The 21,067-nt window shown below is 42.7% G+C and overlaps 1 protein-coding gene across 4 annotated transcripts in view; it reads right to left on the reverse strand.

The window, feature by feature from the left end:
• Positions 1 to 21,067, reverse strand: part of ttll7 (tubulin tyrosine ligase-like family, member 7) — a 106,511-nt gene that overhangs the window by 46,421 nt on the left and 39,023 nt on the right. For all 4 annotated transcript variants that reach the window (XM_054788586.1, XM_054788585.1, XM_054788588.1 and 1 more), the window contains exons 10-12: positions 8,096 to 8,190; positions 5,716 to 5,863; positions 2,649 to 2,722 (exon numbers count right to left, since the gene is read on the reverse strand). In XM_054788586.1, the coding sequence (XP_054644561.1) occupies positions 2,649 to 2,722; positions 5,716 to 5,863; positions 8,096 to 8,190 (317 nt within the window). The remainder of the gene's footprint in view (positions 1 to 2,648; positions 2,723 to 5,715; positions 5,864 to 8,095; positions 8,191 to 21,067) is intronic.

A 21,067-nucleotide genomic window follows, 5' to 3' on the forward strand; every position in this document is an offset into this window, starting at 1 on the left:
AAATCAATAACATTTTTATTGAACTGCTCATCAGAGAAACAAATCTGTGGCTTTGATTGTTTGGATTTGAGTGTTTATCGATGCCGTGATCCCGGGCGTGATCATCACGCTGATGGGCACCGGATCATTTGCAACAAACGCCTCCTCATACGGATCTCATGCGCTGCCATCAGAAAATTGCATTTTATGGCATTTATCAACCGTCATGCTTTCTGTAATGCCGGCACAGATGAACGCCAGCCACGGCAAAGAGGAGAAATAGGATGTCCTTTTCAAACCGCAAATGGAACTTTTGAGCCCTACAAATGTATCAGTCCCAAAACGGCTCATTTAGGATTGGTTCACATTGTTTTTGGCACGTGAAACTACATAAATTTATATACAGTATTTATAACATGTATTTTGTGAATGGATGAATTGGATTGACATCATTTCCTAGTTTTAGTCGGACCCTGGAAGGAATTAACAAAAACCTGAGGTACCGCTGTGGTTTTTTTTAAACTCCCAAAGCATGAAACCATCTTCTAGACCTGAGGTGGGCAAACTTTTTCGCGGGCACATTTGGCGGCGGGGCCGTCTATATGTTGAACTATATGTACAGAACGACACACTTGCTCACGGTGCACATCCACAGCAAGTTAACGCGTCACATAAATCAAGTACGTGAAAAACGACAGCTAAGCGCTAAACATAACACGTAAATGAAGACCACAAGGCATGCTGGGTAGTCCAGCTGACACAACAATATGAAGTACGTATAGTAAAACATTGGCTATCAAGAGTAACTAGTTAACTCCTCCTGCAACAAATACGGCAAAATGTTGGGAGAAAAGTACCACATGCTACCCAGCATGCCTTGCGACGGGAATATATGGCTATGTTTTTTTGCCGTGGGTATTGTGCGTGGATGTTTGTGTGCATGGTGCAGTAGGTACTGTAGGTTGCTTGTTGGCGTGTTGTGTAGTTTGGATGTTTTTTTTGTACAAGCTGCAGACAACGTCTGACTATTCAAGAGTCAAGTCATGTTGCCGGCTACGGTTTCCATGTTTAAAAAAAGGAATCTGGAAATGCTCGGTGGGTCGGATTAAGACGCTTGGCGGTCCTAATGCGGGCTGCAGTTTGCCCACCTGTGTTCTAGACTGAAAATCAATGCTGCATTCTTGCTAAACACACAGAAAAACTCTCCTCTCCTCCTAACAGCTGCCTCAAGTGAAGAGAAATGATAATATGTGAGCGAAGCCAGGACTTGTCACTCCTCCAAGAGCTCCATAAATCACACAAGCGAGCAGCAAAAGGCCACCGCTTCGCTAGCATCCGTTAACAGCTCTGCGGCGCGCACCTCCGTCCCTGAACATATGGACTTTTCATTCTCAAAATGACCCTGCAGTACTTTTAATATAAAAGCTGACACTGTGTTCTTCCTGCGCGCCTTCAATCGGACCTGAAGCTTCCGCTTCCATTTCCATCACTAAGTAGTGTCTTTCTCGTGCCCCGCCTGCGAGATGTTAAATGGATGGCGACGGCGGCACAATCCAGCTGGCTCGTCTGCACCCGGTGATGAAGTTGGTACCTATGCAGCCAAATGACAAGTAATCACACTCTACTTTCCACTTTCAGGCCCAGACACCGTTTGAATGCTAACGAATCTCACAACTCAACTGTCTATCCGAAACACCATAGAAATGAAACTTGGCTGTACTTTAGAGTAGTCAGTGTACAGCAGCGTAGATGCACGCGCCACTGAAAGTGAGCCAAAACGCAGCCATTATTTTACAAAGATCCAGAAATGTCCAAGCATATGGGAAAGTTTAGAATGAGAATCATTATCTAGCCTTAATCCTCTTGGAATCGTCTTCCATGCCTCCGTGATGACATCACTGGTGGGGGAGGTGCTCCTCTGGGTTCTCGTGTGGAGGAGACACACCTTCACCTCGATCATCTTGGAGGTGTGTTTGGGCTCCAGATCACGGCGTGTGCTTGACAATGTCACACAGCACATGTTGGAAGTCATGTTTCCTATCGGTCAACCGCAGCTCCCCAGTGCCGGCAGCACTCGTGCAGCCCCAAACCGGGATCTTGCATGTCTAAATGGAGGTATTGAAAATTCCACGACAATAACTTGGATTGTCAGTGAGTCCAACATAACTAATAGGTCGGTACATTCAAGGCGTACACTATTTCAAAACACCCTGAAGGTTCCCAGGCGGCTTTTGGCTAAATGAGGGAGAACGACACCGCGCCAGGAAGGCTTTGAAGGCCACGTCAGAAGTCACACTGTCAGGTGGCTCTGCTGTGTCTGTGCGGTAACTCTTCAGCGCTGGCACACTGCGACTTCCAAGGTCTCAGGTGGCGCTGGCGGAGGAAATAATGCAATGTGGGCGAGAAAGGGCAGCCAAGACGACTATCGAATAAAGCACGCACACTGATTCCAACTTCTTAAGGAGAGAAACTCATCTCAGCTGCTGGTTGATGTTACACTTTTCCATATGCAGTCTTCATTCTCCCAACTGTTTTATGTTGGTTCTCTCTTATTTGCTCTCCTTAGAGCTCCACAGATGGGCCCATCATTGCAAGTGGAGCAGGCAAGGCGGGGCATGACGGCTGCAGCTCCTGGAGGGAAAGTTCTCAACAGTTTGCCATTTCCTTACCGGTAGTTGCCCAGATGTTGTTTTTCGTGCTGCTCTCTGCAGAACTGCTTGCGCACCTGCGCCAGTCGTTCTTTCTAGGAGAGGAGAATACCAAAAAGATCAAATCTTTCAGCTGAAACTCAGCCTCGCAGCAGAGGAAAGAGGCAAAAGTTCAAACGCACCCATTAGTGGCTCGCTATATCAGGACATTGGATGTTATCAGATGATATTAGCATAAAAATGAGATGGGTTCATATCTGTATCGGGTTTTCCGCCAGTCGTGATGGGCGTGCGTGATGCTCCACGCAGCAACAAGCTTGCTAGCTCGGTACGTCCACGTGTGGAATTCATTATTTTTCCTACACAGCAGGGGCGTCCAAAGAGCGGCCCACGGCACATTCTAAAAAGTAATTTACTGTAATAAAGTCAAAATGTTACGGTAAAAAAAAGTCTAAAAGTTGTAAATCTACTGGAATGATGGCGTTTTAGTAGCATAAAGTTGAAATATTCCAGAAAACGTTTTTTAAGTCGTTACGTTATGGGAAACAAACAAAACAACAAATAAAGTTGTCATTTTTGGAAAATTGGGTTGCGGCAAACGTCAGAATGTTCCGAGCATAAAGCCAACATATGATGGAATCAAGTCATAATTACGAGAAGAAAGTTGAAATAGTTGGAAAATCATCTTAAAAAGTGACTGCAGAAATGAGAAAAGCAGGTCTAATCATACAAGACTAAAGGAAAAGTTGCATTCTAATGAGGAAAAAAAGCTATTTTATGACAATAAACTCCTAGGATTGGAACAGAATTCAGAACAAATGCAGTTAAAAAGTGCAGACAAAATGCAAGATTAAAAACTGTACCGCGATGCACTCCAAAATATGTACGCTTTAAAGAGTTCACCGCTAAACCAGGTGTGTTTTTAAGCTAGTCTTGAAGTTGGCAAGGTCAGCTGGTGTCACACATGTGGGGTGGAATTGTCCCCCCCCAGTTCAGTGCATCAGTCCTCTCTAAAATTTTGTGGAAATTGGTTTTGTGTTGTTTTTTTGTTGTTTTTTTTGGGGGGGGGGGTGTAATCCTGCTCACTTTTATGACCACAAACATGGAAAAAGCGTGAGCACTGAGTGACGTGTGCGGCACATTGGACGTGCACTTCCACCATCGTTGAAGAAAATCTCCTCCTCCTTCCTACGACACACTGATTGCTGGCTCATTCACATGCAGATGACAGCGGGTGCGGGTGTAAAGTCGTAGTAGCTATAGATGAGAAAAGCGCCCAGACTCCTTCACTTCAATGCCAAAATAATGAAATGGTGTAACTCTTGTCTTGGAAAGCTGTCAGTGACTACAAAAAGGTGACTTTTAATTGTGAGGAAAGTGGAGAGCTTCTGAGTGTAATGAGCGGCTGCGCATTTCAACGTGACGCTGATAACGCATGCAGCACACGCAGCCTGTGCTGCATTTCCCTGGGTTTCTTTTTTAATGTTCCACGTTGGTCCACGGCCAACAGAGTGGACACTCCGTCCATCCATCTTCTTCTGCGTATCGGGGGGAAGCAGCTTCAAGGAAAAGTGCACTTTTTTGGGGGGGAATTTTGGCCGTCATCCACAATCCTGATGTGTGACATGAACACACACGTTTTTCTCTTCTCTGTGCATTCTAAAGATATAAAAACAGCTAAAAAGAGGCATCTAAAAATGCACGCACTATCCTGAAAAAACCTCCAAAAAGCGCCAACAAGGCTCCATTTCCATCATGTGAACTGCATATGAACCACACTGTTGTTATGATTCTTGTCAACATTGTTACGCCCAAGAACTACCTTAGTAGCGTAGTGACACCTCGCCACACCACAGCGGCTAGCTACTAGCAGGCTAGCGACTAGCTTCACCACACACTAGCCAAAGGTAACGCTACGTATTGGAGCTGCCGCCACTGCTGCTGTGTTTCTGTTCCTTTCTATGTTGCTATGTGAAATCAATGCACCCAGGAAGGAAGTTCCCAAAGTACTCCAAGTATTCCACGTTCTGATGAATGTACCTGTTACTACATGCATGATAGAAAACCACCAAACCTTGTTGGAGCTTCTTGGAGGTGTTTTCATAGGCGGAACAGGTGTGTCCCATTACGTGCATTAATGAACTGCCTCTTTTTACCTGTTTTATAGCTTTAGAAGGCACAGAAAGGAGAAATACGTGTGTGTTCATGTCTCACATAAGGATTGTGGATGATGCGCAAAATTCCCCCCCCAAAAAAGTGCACTTTTCCTTGAAGCTGCTGCTGATACGCAGAAGAAGATGGATGGATGGAGTGTCCACTCTGCCGGCCGTGGACCAACGTGGAACATTTCAACAAAATATCCAAGAGTACAAAACACACGAAAAACGAGCACAGGTTGTTCCCAGGCCGTTTGAGAGACATCGTCTCTCAACCATGTTTTGGGTCTTCCCCGAGGCCCCTACCAGTCGGACGTACCCTGAGGGGGGGTGTCTGAGAGCATCCTGACCAGATGCCCAAGCCACCTCATCTGGCTCTTCTCAATGTGAAAGATGAGCAGGTGTACCCCGAGTTCCTCACAGATGAGGAGCTTCTCATCCCAATCCCAGCCAGCCTCGGCCGCTTGTACGTGTGATCTTGTCCCTTCGGTCTCCACCCAAAGCTCCTGACCGGTGAGGGCAGGAACCAAGATCAACTTGGAAATTGAGAATCTTTCCGAGCGATCCAGCCTTACCCTCACATGACCAAGACCCCGAGGTGCTTGAACTCCTCCACTTGAGGCAGAATCTCATCACTGACCCGGAGTTGGCACTCCACCCTTTTCTGGGCAAGAACCACGGACTCTGGACTTGGAGGTGTTGATTCCTATCCTGGTCCAGCGAGAACCAGCAGGCCCACATCATCCGCGAAAAGCAAAGACCCACCAAACCGGATCCCCTCAACACCCTGGCTGCACCAAATTCTGTCCGTAAAAGTTCTGGACGGAATTGGTGACAAAGCGTAGCCCCCACTGGGAACGACGCATGACTCCCTGCTTGGGAAATAAAAAGCCTTCCACTAAACATAACAGTAGAATTTGCAGCTAACTCACCAGCTCTTCTCGCCGTCGCTCCAGGGTGTGACGCTGCCTCTCCCAGTCCGAGGACGCAGCCGAGAGTTTCTTTACAGATCCGTGCCCGTAGAGCCGCCTCTGGGCCTCTGCTTTTTGCTGAGCCAAGTTGCGTTTTTTATCACTTGCTCTGCAGCAACAAAAACAAAAACAAAAAAGCAAATAGAAAGCCGCAACAACTCTTACCGAAAGACACGAGCAACTGATACAGAAGCCACCGTCGTGTTGTCGTCTCACGTTCTCCGCGCTTTAAAGCCCTCGTCGTGTCACCTTCCAGAGCGCGCACGATGAAAACGCCACACAGATCCGAAGGAAACTGAACTCAGGTCTCATTTCCCCAAAAGGTTGGTTAAATCCCAAACTATACGACCTTAGGACGTTTGAATTTCGAGGCTCCACTCTACAACTGCACAAGAGACACCAAACACAAGCTCTCACTGGGGAAGAACACGACCAGACATCAAGTGGGTGGCTGCTGTCTGGAGAAAGGCCAATTCATTTTAGTCAGCCGCTGGCCCTTTAAATTGGATATTGAGTGCTGTTGGGGTGGGGGCAGAGGTTTATCAATGTCCATGCACGGTTGGGTCTGAATTGATCCCACGTTGATACGGTTGGCGTTGCAAGCAGAGTCAGGAGCCACCGAGTCACCCTTTCAGAGAGACGCCATGACTCGGCACCAGAGAAGACTGACCTTGACCAGGTTGTCAAGTGGAAAGAGCGCCGCCAGCCCCACCCCCGTCCTGTAAGGCCTCCTCCAATTAGGAGCCGCACCAAGCTGGGCTGTGAATCGTTTTCATTTAAAGAAGTTTGCTTGTGTTGTTTGAGCGGAAGCAGGAAGTGACATTTCCCTGCTACCCCCCCACCAGCGCTGACCCCACAGGATCTGTTGTGCATGCGACCAATCAATGGTGTGACTAAAGAGCAGAGAGCCAAGGGCGGCAGGCGAGTTCATTGCAGCTCCGGCAGCAGGAGTTAGGAACGTACTCCATCCACTACGAGGAACGTCAACTCGTCGTTTAGGCTGGCACGGTGGGTCAGTGGTTGGCACGCCGGCCTCGATGAGTTGCTGCACGTTATAAAATGTGTTATTTTCGCAGTTCTGAAACAATTCCTGATAGGGAATGCGATGTGATTCATGTGTGCTGCCGTATGGTGTCTTTACTTTCTCTCACGCTAACACACGGGTGTCAAAGTCAAGGCCCCGGGCCACATTCGGCCTGACGTGTCGTTTTATGAGGCCCGCAAAAGCCTGCAAATAAGGCGCATGAAAAGGCACATTTTTTTACATTATTTTTTACAGATCTTATTTGTATTATTTATTTGAATTTATTTCATGATTAAATATATTAAAATAAATAATTTAAATAATAAATTCATTTAATGATTAAATACATTCAAATAAATAATAATTACAAATAAAAATACATAAAATAATATAATAATAAAAATAAAATAAATAAAAATAGTATATTTTTCAAATATATTAAGTACAAAATCATTTTAAAAAAATCAAAAAGGCACTTAATCTTTCTTGCTACACGTATTGTCCAATTTGACAGAAAATGTATCCTGTTGTCAAACCCCGTTTAAAATGGATTCTACAACAGTTACAATACTCACGTTTCTGCCTTGACTTGTTATTTCCATGCAAACGTGTTGGTAAAACACTACAAAATGAAAAGGCTAATAACGAAACGTGTAATAATATGACACATACGGTTTCACAGTCGCAAGCGGCCCTCGAAGGGAAGCCATTACTGCGATGTGGCCCACGGCGAACACCAGTTTGATGCTCCCTGTGCTAACATAACACGTTCTATAATGATACGATCTCACGCAGTCCTTGTGTAGAAGTCCTCCACATGCTTATCACCTGATTCAAACAGTCTTGGGTGTCTGGGCATGCGAGTCTGCCCTTCACCGTCTCTGTCCCTCACAGGAGGAGATCAACCCCCCCTTGCATTTAAGCAGTCTCCTACATTAACAAACATTTTAGCACAGACAGTCAGACATTTTCTCTCTGTTCAGGTTGTATTGGTTTGAAAATCAGCAAAATTGCTGAATGCATTTGAGTCTTTCTAAGTATTTCTGTGATGAAATGTGTGGGAAATCATGAAGATGGGCGAAGGCGTTACAGTCGCTCTACGTCTCGGCTACGTTGCGTGCGGGCATGCAACCGAGCCGTGCCCCGCCTCTTCCGACGGTGCCGCAGGAGGGGCGGCGCACCAAACACTCACACATGCCAAACACGTTGGACGTAGGTGTGAAGCGGGCACAAGCGCGGTGTGTCTGGCCTGGTGTGAGCCCCCCCTAAAACCATTACGGTAGTGATGGAAACATAAGAGCCCCTTCAGATGAACACCTGATGTTGAGCAGTTTGAGAGCGTTGAGCAAAACTCCTCTCTTCACATCGAAATCAATCTTCTGATCGGTCCCAAAGCTCGGTGCTCGATTGATCTGCCAATGAAAGCAGGAGAGAACAGAAATGATTTTTCTACTTTCATCCATGTAGATTCTTGGCCATCCTCTTTTTTTTCTGAAATAAAAGCAAGAAAATCATCTCTGGGGGGAAAATGAAAAAAAGTAATGAGTTATAGTTACTAGTTACCTTCCCGAAAAAGTCCAACATTAGTAATGGAATTACTCCTTCCTAAATGTAATTAGTTACTGTGTAGATTTGTCCTTGTAGCGCCGTCGAGAGATGTTTCCTGACATTAAGCAGAGGGCTGAGCTCGTGACCAGCAATTCTCCACTAAAGGGCTAGGGGGCAGTGTTTTCTGAGAGGGAGCAACCCATACCTGTCCACCCTCCCGTTTTAATAGTTTCCCATATTTTTACTTCCACGGTTAAAAAATGAAATAAAAGAATTGCGCAGAGCTTCCTGTCCGCTCAGCAAGCATCCTTCGCTGCTTCACGCCTCAAACACTGCAGCTTCCCTCTGCCAGCTTCTCTTCAATAAACATCATTCAACATGTCTCGTTGATCCCGGCTGAATATGGCCTACAATTAGTTTAAAAAGGCTAAATGTAGTAAAAGTAAAACACGAGTATAAGGCATTCAGGAGACGCGTTCAAAGAGGTTGTGTTGATATGTAGTATTCTACACTGGTCACTAGGTGTCAGTAATGTTACACTGATGGGACGATGGCCACTGCAGGAGGTACAGAAGAGGAAGTAAACAACAACCAGGATCTCTGTCCGTGCCAGCGTGTGTGAGTCTATGGGGGAATACGGCCAGAGTGCTCCACAAACCCAGGCTTTGTGCTCAAGATGCAGCTCGACAAAACCTACCCAACTTAATTGGTCCTGCGATGGTGCTCGATTTTCGACCGTTTTTGGCTTTTTTTTTAAGTTGCTGAAATGACACTTTTCTGGTCTGGGAGGTGGGCCAAACCCAGCACACATTCATGACCCAAAGTTCGCTGTTGGTGACGTTTGAATGAGTCATTAATTAGAGAAGCTGTTGCGGGAAAACAACAAACGTGCGTCCACCATCCAGCATGTCTAGAAAAGACCACTTCGATCCGCTGTTAACGCTGCTTAAAGAGCAACAAGGAGCCAGCCTGAGGTTTCAGGAAGAATGGCGTGAAAAACATCATCAGTCCACTCGCAGCCATAACGATTTCTGGTCTGAAAAAGAAAGCCAGAAAAGAAAAGAAGAAAGGGAGAACTCCATCCCTCTTTTTGTGTCATTACTAATCCTCACACAAAAGGTGCCGACTGTGGTGTGACAGATTGGGGAACGAAGCTGCAAGATGATATTTCACGAGCATCCCGGCATCTGAACCGGCCGGCTTGTGGACGGCGCTGCCAACAAAATGGAAGGTTTTCATTTTGATTGCGAGCCAGCATAGAAAGTGTAGTCAGAAGTTAGTGAAGGAGTTGAACTCTCGCCAGCAGCAAGGCGTCTTATATCAGGCCATTAAATGGACGTCGCCTACAGCCACAGTAATTAAGCCAATCTTGACCTGGCATTACTTAGAAACACCACACGCTTTTCTCTCATCCGATTCATCATCTGGATCTGCTAGGAAGCACAAGGTTTAGCATTCCATTTCACATTTCTTTTCTTTTAGCATTTATTGCGTTCATTATGGATCCTTTATTTCCTTTCTGTTTTGCAGCAGGCTGTTGTGGGACTCTTTCATAAGACCATCATTTCTACTGTAAATCCGTGATAAAACATACAGCAGTAACACGAGGACAGCATGCATGTACCACCTTTAAAACAACTGCATTGTTGCATGCTTATGTCTTTATGGCTTCACTGATCATGGTTTTTCCTCACGCTTTGGTCGGCGGTCCCTGAATGCACCACCGTTGAGTTGTTTTGCAACGTCAGCACTCGTTTTGACAGTCAATCTGGCCTTAAAGCTCGCAACAAGGTTTTGACACGGCTTGGAGAAACGCCTTGTCTCGCCTGCCAGGCTGTAACGCTAGCCTGACGACCAGGCTGAAGGCGACCCCGCGACTCCCATTCCATCTGTTTGTGGATCATCTTACGCTGTCATCCATTGGTGGTGAGCAGCCATGCATTTTGAACTTTAAAAGTGTTTGATGAGGGTGTGAGGCTTATTTGGGCTTAAGCCTGCGTTGTGTTGCGAGTTAAGGGAGAAGGACAGGTTTCTAGAGCTGAATCACTTTTAAATCTGAAATCACAGGAAAAGGCCAACATTAAGCTAGCAAGAGGTTTTGGAGGGGGAGGAGTGAGGCGCGTGTTAAAAATAGACATTTTTTTCAATTCCTCATGGTTTTGTCACCTTTCTATGGTGGTCCGGGACATAACAGCTACTGTAAACCAAACGGTTGCTGTACCTTTTTGTGGAAAGGGAAAGGTGGCCCGAAGCATCCATTCCACCTTCAGTGAGGTCCACAAAGACCGAGCAGTAAATCTTCAGCCTCCACGTGGCGTGGCGTATAGATAGGCTCATGTCTTTTCTGTACAGCAAGCATTTATCATGAGCAGAGCCACAGGTGATGAATGACCCGTTCCACTGCTTTCACTCAATAGAAAACAATCAACAAAGCGTTCTTGTGTGTACTGAGCCACATTTGGAAAAACACAAACAAAAGAGGTCTGGTTCCATTTAAGCCCGAGGCAGACGCAGTGAAAAGAGTCAAACGCCGTTAGGTAAGAGACAGACTGGCAGCCATCCCGAGGACGCTTGTCTCGTTACGTGTCTTCATTCCTTAGTTTGATTTGCGGTGTCAGGCTGTCAAGGCGAACTGGCACGGCAGCACCCGCCGAGTCTTTCTCGCTCGGTCTTACTCCCAAACCCGCCACGCTCACTCACTTGCAGCCCGCGTTCTGCCCGCTGTCTGCTCGTATGTTTTCTCTCCCTGGCAGAGGAAGTTGGGCCAGTCTGGTCCTAATGAACCCCTGCCGGCTCCCAAAGCCCCCACTCTGATTTCCTTAAGTAACTCTGGCAGGATCTTAGAGCGGCCCCGGTTGCTCCGAGACGCATTCAATGAAAATGTCAGATGAAAAGATTAGGCGCTCCTTTTGCTCCTGCTTTGATTCCTTTTAGCAGCAAATATCACTTAGTCAGCAGCGGAGTAAGCAGGCGAGGATGGAAGGTGTCCCGTCACAGGACGGCTTTATCAACCGCAAAGGGCTCAAGGAAGAACCTATTTTTTAGAAAACATTTAACAAAATGGACGGCAAGCGGTAGCTGGGTGGCGATTGAAATTAGGACTGTTGTCAATCAAAAGAAATACAATCCAAAATATTATTTAAAAAAAGGTAACACTAAATAAATAACAATGGCAAATACGTACATAAAATATTTTTAAAAATGTTGTAAATCCAAATAATATCCACATAATAATCAAATAATCAAACAACAACAATAATAATAATAATTAATAAATAAATAAATAAGATTAAAAGATTTTAAAAACAGGGTTATTGTAAAAGTACCTAAAATCCAAATAATAATAAAATAATTGAAAATAATAGCTAATAAATAAATCAAATAAAAAGTAATAAAAAAATGTATTATGATTGTTGAAAATAAAAATTTATATAATCCTAATAAATAAACAGTTGTAGTTAGAAAATACTAACTACAATAAAATAAATGAATAACAAATATTTGTTTGAATTAAATTACAATTGCAAAATCAGTGAAATCCCAATAATAATCAAAATAATTAAAGAATAATAATAATAACAAATAAATACATAAAATTATCATTTGTAAAAATAAATGAGGATTTTTGTATATCAAAATAAATAAAACCAAAATAATAATAAAATAATTTGACACGAATTATAATAACAAATAAATAAATAAAATCATATTTTAAAAAATGTATTATGGTTGTTGCCACTCAAATTAAATTAAATAAGATGTGAATCAAAATTAATTAAATCAAAAAAATAATACAATAATTGAAATAATAATAATAATAATAATAATAATAATAATACTTGACAAAATCCATCAGGATTGTTGTAAATCAAAATAAATTAAATCCAAATTATCATTAAATAATAATAGAAATAATTCTAACTAATAACTAAAATCATAACAAAAAACAAATGATAATTGTTGTAAATCAAAATAAATACAATCCAAGTAATAAAGTATTTCAAACCTAATAATAACTACAAATACATGAATAAAACCCTGCTGAGGGTCTGCTGACTCGTAACGTTCTACTGATAATGGAAGCGTTCTACATACTTCACGTCCGGCTACTCTGAGCACACCCCTCACATTTACGCACCCATTTTTTAACACGGTGCACCTTCACAAGGGTCAATACTATCAAATGAAACTTGGATACGCTTTAGAGTAGTCAGCGTCCAGCTTGTGTGGCGGCGTAGACGTACTATCCACTGGAAGTGAGTCGACACGCCACACACGTTTTTGTCTGAAATAGCTGGCAACACGAGTGAGCAGCAAAGTATTTGTGTCTTGGTGGTGGGAGCATCATGGTCTGGGGCTGCATGAGTGCTGCCGGCCATGGGGAGCTGCAGTTCAGGGAGGGAAATATACATTTCCACCTGAATGTGCCCCATGAGTACTACTTTTCAGAGTAATTTCAAACTTTGGACTGCAGTCGCCCTCATCAGTGATCACATGACTTGAGTCACTGAAAAGAAAAAGTGCGCTGGGCGTCTGCTGTGTCACCACGACACTAATAACACGGCAGCCGTGGTGCATCAACAACAATCAGCAGCTTTACCAAAACAAATCAGCATCCATTGCATGCCTACGCAAGTCGCCAAACAAGCGCAAGGGCCGCCCACGATAATCACTTCAGAAAAATGCCCCCCCGCCCCCTTTATTATTCTAAGAAGTGTGTAAACAACCGCTGCTTTGACAAGGTTCCTTTCTGCCACGCACACGCCGAGCGATGCCCACAGTTCACCCGCTGTCGGAATGAAGCGGCGTTTGTGGAACCAGCAGGAGGGGCGAGAGCGGGAGAAAGCAGCGGATGGACTCCAAGACAAGCCGTGCTCGTTTCAGCCGTCCTGTCAGTCGCGGTTGTGTTTTCTTTGTGTGCGTGTGTGCCGTTTTAAGGGTGGGAAGAAGCAGCACACAAAATGACCTGAAGACTTGTGTCCTAATACTACGAAGGTCATACAGCGCCAGTGTCAAACACGGTGCAGGACATCAAAAGGCGTACGGTATTCCCTCCTTTATGGCGATTCATTGGTTCCAGATCCGACCGGGATAAGTCCATTTCCACCAAGCAGGATTCCTGATTCATCAATGGAATATTTTCATAGTTACAGCACAGAAAACCTGTGTGCCACCTTCTAAGGATGCTTTTCAACATGATTAGAGCCCTCTAGACATGAAAGAACACCCCTATAGTCACCTTTACACTCCTATTACCCAATATAGGAGACATAATAAGAGGAAATAAGACATAGAAGACATGGAAAACCTGTTTACCGCCTTCTAAAGATGCTTTTTAACATGATTAGAGCCCTCTAGACATGAAATAACACCCCTATAGTCACCTTTACACTCCTATTACCCAATATAGGAGACATAATAAGAGGAAATAAGACATAGAAGACATGGAAAACCTGTTTACCGCCTTCTAAAGATGCTTTTTAACATGATTAGAGCCCTCTAGACATGAAATAACACCCCTATAGTCACCTTTACACTCCTATTACCCAATATAGGAGACATAATAAGAGGAAATAAGACATAGAAGACATGGAAAACCTGTTTACCGCCTTCTAAAGATGCTTTTTAACATGATTAGAGCCCTCTAGACATGAAATAACACCCCTATAGTCACCTTTACACTCCTATTACCCAATATGGTAGACATAATATAGACTCACACGTTAGCATTGACAGAGTTCCTTGTCCTTTTTTGTACTTCCTGTTCAGTACAGTACTTCCTGTGGTGGCTGTTGTCTCATCAATGTAACATTACTGACACCTAGTGACCAGTGTAGAATACTACATATCATCACAACATCTTTGAACGCGTCTTCTGAATGCCTTATATTTGTTTTTTATTTATTTTGGCCATTTTTGCTTGGACATGCTACATTTAGGCAAAAAATACATCAAATTTGATTAAATATGTAAATTTTATGACTAATAATGGCCCGTACTCAACCACAACACAGAGGTGATTTTTTTTATGAATATATTTTTCTCAGCGGCGATGGCGCGCTGCGAGAGAGAGGCCTTGCTTATGCAGCTCAACAACGCCACCGCCTTCAAAGAGAGAAAGCTTTCTTGCCTTTGCCATCGAGAGATCATGACAGTGTGAATACCTGACACGAAATCACATTCAATACACATTTTTGATTGATCAACTTTGCTTAAATATGTTATATATTGTTTGTAATTATGTTCTACTCTTGCTCTTACTCTTAATTACTCTGGAGTCGCTTAGGCTTCAATTATTGTTTTAAATCGGCTTTTTAATGAGTGTAAAGGGATTTTTATAGCTTGATTTGTTATATTTAATTACCACTGCCGTCCACAGTGAACATACATATGGCGGTGAAAGGATGTTTATATACCACGTATAATGCTTTGCAGCCTTGTCGCTATCATGGAATAGTGTTTAGAAGACATTATGCAAACAAGACATGACTTACTCTCTTCTGTGGCAAACTTTGACGTCGTTTTGGACACTGGACGAACAAACTTAGTCCAATGAGGTTCATTTGGTCTATCATTCATACATTCGAAACAGTCCTTTTTTACAGACCAGCATGAACATCCAGCAGCAACACAACATTTTGGCGAGAGCCCCTTCATCGTGGATGGAGCCATCAACTTTAAATGTCATTTTTGCCAATTTAATGTTCGAAATCAAACCATGTAGAAGATAATTACAAACAATAGATAACACAGCAGTCCCCAAACTTTTTCCAGTGGCGTACCCCTTTAACTTGAAATATTCAACACAACTCATTGGCATTCATTTTAAAGTAATTTTGGCTCAAAATTGTGTATTTTGCACGGTCACATGAGCACTAATAAATGAATAGATAAGTCATCATCGTACATACTTTTTATTCCTGTCTGATGTTGGCATTCTTCCGTTGGAATGGCTTGAATTCAAGCATCACTGGTTTTGTCCAACGATGACGGCCGCGGTTTAGATCTGCATAATCGTTGATTACCAAATTGAAGGGGCAAGTTGAACAACCACCATGAAACAGTATCTGAAGTAGAAAAATGCACACAAGCAACGATAGAGCCGCACTCACAGTGACGGCTTTTGGGATTGGAACACCAAAATAAATCAAATCTTTTGAGATCAAGCACCATTAATGCACAAAATAATCATCAAACGTGCGTATTTGTTGACCTGACGCACACAGAGCGATGGACAACAGCGTGTCAACTCGTCAAATTTCACTTTGCAATAAATTTGCGAGATCAAAATGTTTTTTGTCTCGCTCCCATTTTTTCTTTCTGCGTGTTGAAGCTCTGCTTAGAACCTCCTTTAAGATCCGAGAGTTTTCAACAGGGGGGTGTGTATTTTCTTCCTGCTGCCACACGTTGGTTATTTACCTGCAGCACATACAGCACCTTGTGCCCCCACACTGCCACCCATGATGATGCATGACTAAATGCTCAGGTGTGTTTCCAACTGCCCCACATACGAGCTGCAACACGCGCAAGCCTAATTTGATACTTCTTCTGTGAAGCAGGCATCTTGCAGGAAAATGGACGTGGATAGACGCAGACAGTCCCCATGCATCATTCTAATTATTCCTTAATAAAGCTCTTTAGGAGCCAGGCCTTGCTTGCAGGTGTCTACTGCCACCTACAGCTAACAGGGAAAAAGACAACCCCCCATTTCAATAAGGATGAATCCCACTAAGTGTGGCAGATTAATCAAAGGTGGAGGGGAAATTAAAAAAGGGAAGGGGGGTATATAAAACCGTATGCGTTTGCTATCATTTTTCACCCCCAGAGTTGACTAAAGTGAAGGAGGAGAAGGCATACACTGGAGATAGCGAGGACTGCAAGTCACCGTCACTGCCAAGGCAGGAGGGGTGAGGAGATATCTCAAAGGCTGCCCAACCTCAAAGATTCAACACTTACGGCCGCCGTGCCGATTTACAGCCAACCTTTGACCTTCCTCTCTCTCTCGCTCCCGGGGAGAGTTTGATTTAAATGGCTACAAAACCAAACGGCATTTCATTTGCAGTGTTTTTTACATACCAGGACGGGGGTGTCCAGAATTCAGTTGCAGGAAAGTTGTAAAGTTACAAGAATAAAGTCAAAATATTCTTGGAATAAAGTCCAAATTTACAGGAAGAAAGCTGAATGAGTTGGAAACTTAAAAGAATAAAAAAACAACAGCAGAACATTTTTTAAAAAGCTGTAATTTTAAGAGAATAAAGTCGAAATATTAAGAGGAAAAAGTTGCATTCCAACAATTTTAAAAAAATGTGCAATTTTATGAGAATAAACTTGTGATATTATGAGGAAGAGTCACAGCATTTTAGTAGCATGGACTTGAAAAATGAAAGAAAACATTTTTTAAAAGTCATAATATTATAAGAGACAAAACAAAGTAAAGTTGTCATTTTTTGGAAAAGTACGTTGGGGTTTTAATATTATGGGAATCAATTCAAAATATGATGGGAATAAAGTCAGAATTATGAGAAAAAAGTTGAAATAGTTGAAAAAAAAAACAGAAAACTAATAAAAAGCAGCTGTGGCTTTACGAGAATAAAGTCAGAATATTTAAAGAGAAAAAACTCGTATTCTATTTTTTAAAAAGTTGCAATCGCATGAGAATAAACCAAAGTCATAATATTATGAGAGATACACAAAACAAAAGAAGGTTTGAATTTTTAAGAGTGATAACATTACAGGAATAAAGTCATCATTACGAGAGGAAAGTTTAAAAAGTTGGAAAAGGAAACAGCAGAAAAGGAAAAAAACAGCAGGAATTTTACAAAAATAAAGTCAAAATATGAATAGAAAAAAGTCGCAGTCCAACAATAAAAAAGTCACAATTTTAGGAGAATAAACTCATAATATTATGAGGAAAAATAACCTCATTTTAGTAGCATAGCGTTGAAATATTAAAGAAAAAATAGGTTATTTTTTTAAACATCGTAATATTATTAGAGACAAACAAAACAAAATAAATTGTAATTTTTGGAAAATTACGCTGTGGAAAAAGTCGGAATAAAGTCAAAATATTGTTGGAATAAAGTCATAATAATATGAAAAGAAAACGTGTGAAAATGTTTTTAGAGGAAAGTTGAAATATTTGGAAAATTAAAAAGAAAAAAAGAGCAAAGGGTGAAGTTGATATTAATAATTGGCTTTTCACAAAGCTGAGATGCACTTTTATCAAATAAAAAGTGGCAAAGTTGCGTCCTTCATTTTGTGAAAGATTTGGAGGTGTGACCCCCCCGCTGGAAAACGTCTGGACACCCCTGTGCTCAGAGGTGAAGGAGAATAAAAACTGTGTGTGTGTGTGTGTGTGTGTGTGTGTGTGTGAGCATCTGTTTACACTTGCCGTTGCAGATTAGTGCCCCCAAACACACACACACACACACACGCACGTACACACACACACACACACACACACACACACTGTTGCAGTGGAAAGGAAGTCTGGATTATGTTGGCTCTGAGGGATGGACAGTTAAAGCAAACTCATCTTGAAGCACTAAAAGTTGCAGGAAAGGGGGGGTGCGAGGTTGAGGTATCGCCGCCCTTGGGGAAGCGGTCCAGCTGCAGTCTGCGGGTCTGTTGTCATTATGCCAACTCACACACACACACACACACACACACGCAAACACACACAAACAGTGAGACACAAACAAGCTATGCCACGCTTGACCTAACCATGCCCGCCTCATTAGTTGCCAATCACTCTGCACAACCCTCCTGGAGCAGCAGGGGGCTGGGGAGGGTTGGGGGGTTGGTAGAAAACGGGAAGGAATGGATGGCGAGATGTAATCACAACCATCAATAATCCCACCGCCGGCACCGCTGCAGCCTGCGTGGCATCTCTGGGGCTCCACAGACGATAATGAGGCCGGACCTCAATCTATTTGTCTTACGTTGCGCTCCGTGGACGCCCCCCCAGAACCTTCCAAAAATGATCAAGTTTGGCTTCCTGTGTTTATTCACCGCATGTGTGGGGTTGTTGGAGCTCAACTTGAAAGGAGCGCTGCTGTGCTGTGCGGCGTGTGCGCGTTATCACTGCGTCCAGCACCACGTGCTGCTTCAAGTGTGATGATACCGCTTCGTCTGACTATTCATGTACATTGAACGACTCCTCGTCCTCAGGTCCGCGTCAAATAACTAATCAATCGGTCATTGGAAGAACCTTTTCATCAATATAATCAAGAAAAGGTGTGGGAAGGTCTTTTTCTTTATTTTAAAGCGCATGTAGAGATAGACAGAGCTGCTGGATGCGGACCGCTTGTGATACTTCACATGCAGCTACTGCCATTTTGTGGAGGTCGCCTTCAGCCGCAGCTGTTAATTTTGTCATTTACATTTTGTCCACTTCCTGTATGGAAAAAAGGAAGGTTTTTGTAAAAAAGAAAAAAAAAAATGAAATAATAAAAAATATTTTGAAAAAAGCAAAATAAAAATATATTTTCTCAAATATGTCGACATGAAAATGTAAATTAGATTAAAACAGATAGGTGTTAAAATAATGAATAAGGAAGAAATAAAAATGTGAAAAATAAGCATAAAAAATCAAGTAAATAATCAAAAAAAGTGATTAAAAAGGAATAAATTGTATATAATAAGGTAGAATAAGTGTTTAAATAATTTTAAAATGTTAACTGTACAAGTCATAACTTATTGCTGACAATCAATAAATAAAATGTGTTTTCTAATATTGTTAAATGTGGCATCATCTATTGTATTGTAGAGAGGTCGATCGTTCTGGACGTCCAGCTGCACCAGCAGAGGTGTTCATTGAAGCATTTATGGTACAGTAATCCCTCGCTTATCACAGTTAATTGATTCCAGGCCCCACCGTGATAAGTACATTTCCGCCAAGTAGGGTTCTTTATTTAAAAATGTAATATTTCCATAGTTAGAGCATAGAAAACTGGTTTATGACCTTCTAAATATGGTTTTTCACATTATTACAGCCCTCTAGATATGAAATAACACCTCTATAGTCACTTTTACACTCCTATTACCCAATAGAGCAGACATAATAGGAGAAAATAAGACATAACATGGACTCACACATGTTAGCATTGGGAGAGTTCTTTGTCTTTGCCACCTGTTGTGTACAGCTGTATAATTAATGAAACATTAGTGACACCTAGTGACCAGTGCATAATACTACATACAATACTCACGTCTTTGAATGCGTCTTCTGAATGCCTTATATTTGTATTTTACTTCATTTAGCCACTTTAATGCCTGAAGATGCTTCATTTAGGCCCAAACTATGCTTATATATGCGTATTTTTGGACTAATGATTCAACCACGAAACAGCGGTGTGGATGTATTACACAATTTGCTTCTTTACCTTTATGAGGCGAGCATTCTATCAAAGTATGAAAAGATATGTTCCTTTCCAACCAGCAGCCAATGCAAAGGAAAGGACTAATTTCACTTGACAGCGTCTCCTACTTGATAGCATCTAGCTTTCAGGTATCCACCTGGCTTTGAGTTGACACATGTCGGACTTCCATTTCCTAGCGGCGAGCGTGCACGTCCAACAACCGGCTTTGACATTTGAAGGCGTGGGGTGGGCCGACGGCGTCAGGAACAGTAGAGCGGGTAAAAGCAGCAAGCAGGCGTGGCGCGGATAATTCGCAATGACACCGACAGCGAAACCCGAGAGCCGGCGTCTGCATATTCCAAACAAACCTGGGAGGACCAGGTCGTGTTTCCATGCCAGGCACGACCGACTCGCAGCGTTTGGGGGAGGACAGAAAGTAGAAAATGAAAAACAGTGGAAGGGTTTGAAATAGATTTAATTAACCTCAAAGTGTAGCAAAGTAATGTCTTAATATATCAGATTCAAGCTGGAGGGCTCGCCATCGGGCAGAGTTTGCAGAAAGCCCGTCCTTGCTGCGTGTCGAGTCCCCGCTGAATAGCAATGCGCATCGACAGGCTGCACAAGTAATAAAGTTATTTTCAGACTTGACAGCCTGTGCAGAGAGCGTTTGAGAAAGGGTCTCCACGCTCCCAGACGTCCCCTGACTAATCATTTTGAGGTTTGGCAATAAATGGATGTTGCTGTAAATGTTGCATGAAAGGGAAGTAGGTGTGTGTGAGGGGTGTTAATTGATGAACATTATAGAGCGCTGCTCGTCGCACTGGGGTGATCATTACTGCTAGAGTGGAACGACTGCATTCATGAGTGTGTACCGCGCGCACACGCACACACACACACACACACACACACACACACACACACAGCGTCGCAATGAAGCAGCAGTGAAATGGAGCACCACCGCTCTTGTACGCCCTCACGTCACACAAAAAGGACCGGAAATGGCAAGAATTGGGGATTTTTTAAACTTCATTGTTTGTTTTTATTTTTTATTAACAGAGCTGCAACAATTAATCGATGAATCGATTAATCCTCGGTTATCCAATTCATGGTATGTGAGTAATCATTTGTTGATTGCAAAAATAACAATAACATCGGATTTGACACTCTTTTTTAATTTCCTTAGTCATCCATGAAAGCACACCCATTTTATTTGTGTTTTATGCAAACAACAACCGCAAAAACAGAACAATCAATCAGCAGTAATTTTACAAGAATAAAGTCCAAATCTGAAGAAAAAAGTTGTAATGAACCGTAAAAATTGTACAAGCATAATGTCGTAATATTATGCGGAAAAAATGGTATCGTTTTAGTAGCATAAGGT

The sequence above is a fragment of the Dunckerocampus dactyliophorus genome, chromosome 10 (assembly GCF_027744805.1).
Source record: "Dunckerocampus dactyliophorus isolate RoL2022-P2 chromosome 10, RoL_Ddac_1.1, whole genome shotgun sequence".
NCBI classification, from domain to species: Eukaryota; Metazoa; Chordata; class Actinopteri; order Syngnathiformes; family Syngnathidae; genus Dunckerocampus; species Dunckerocampus dactyliophorus.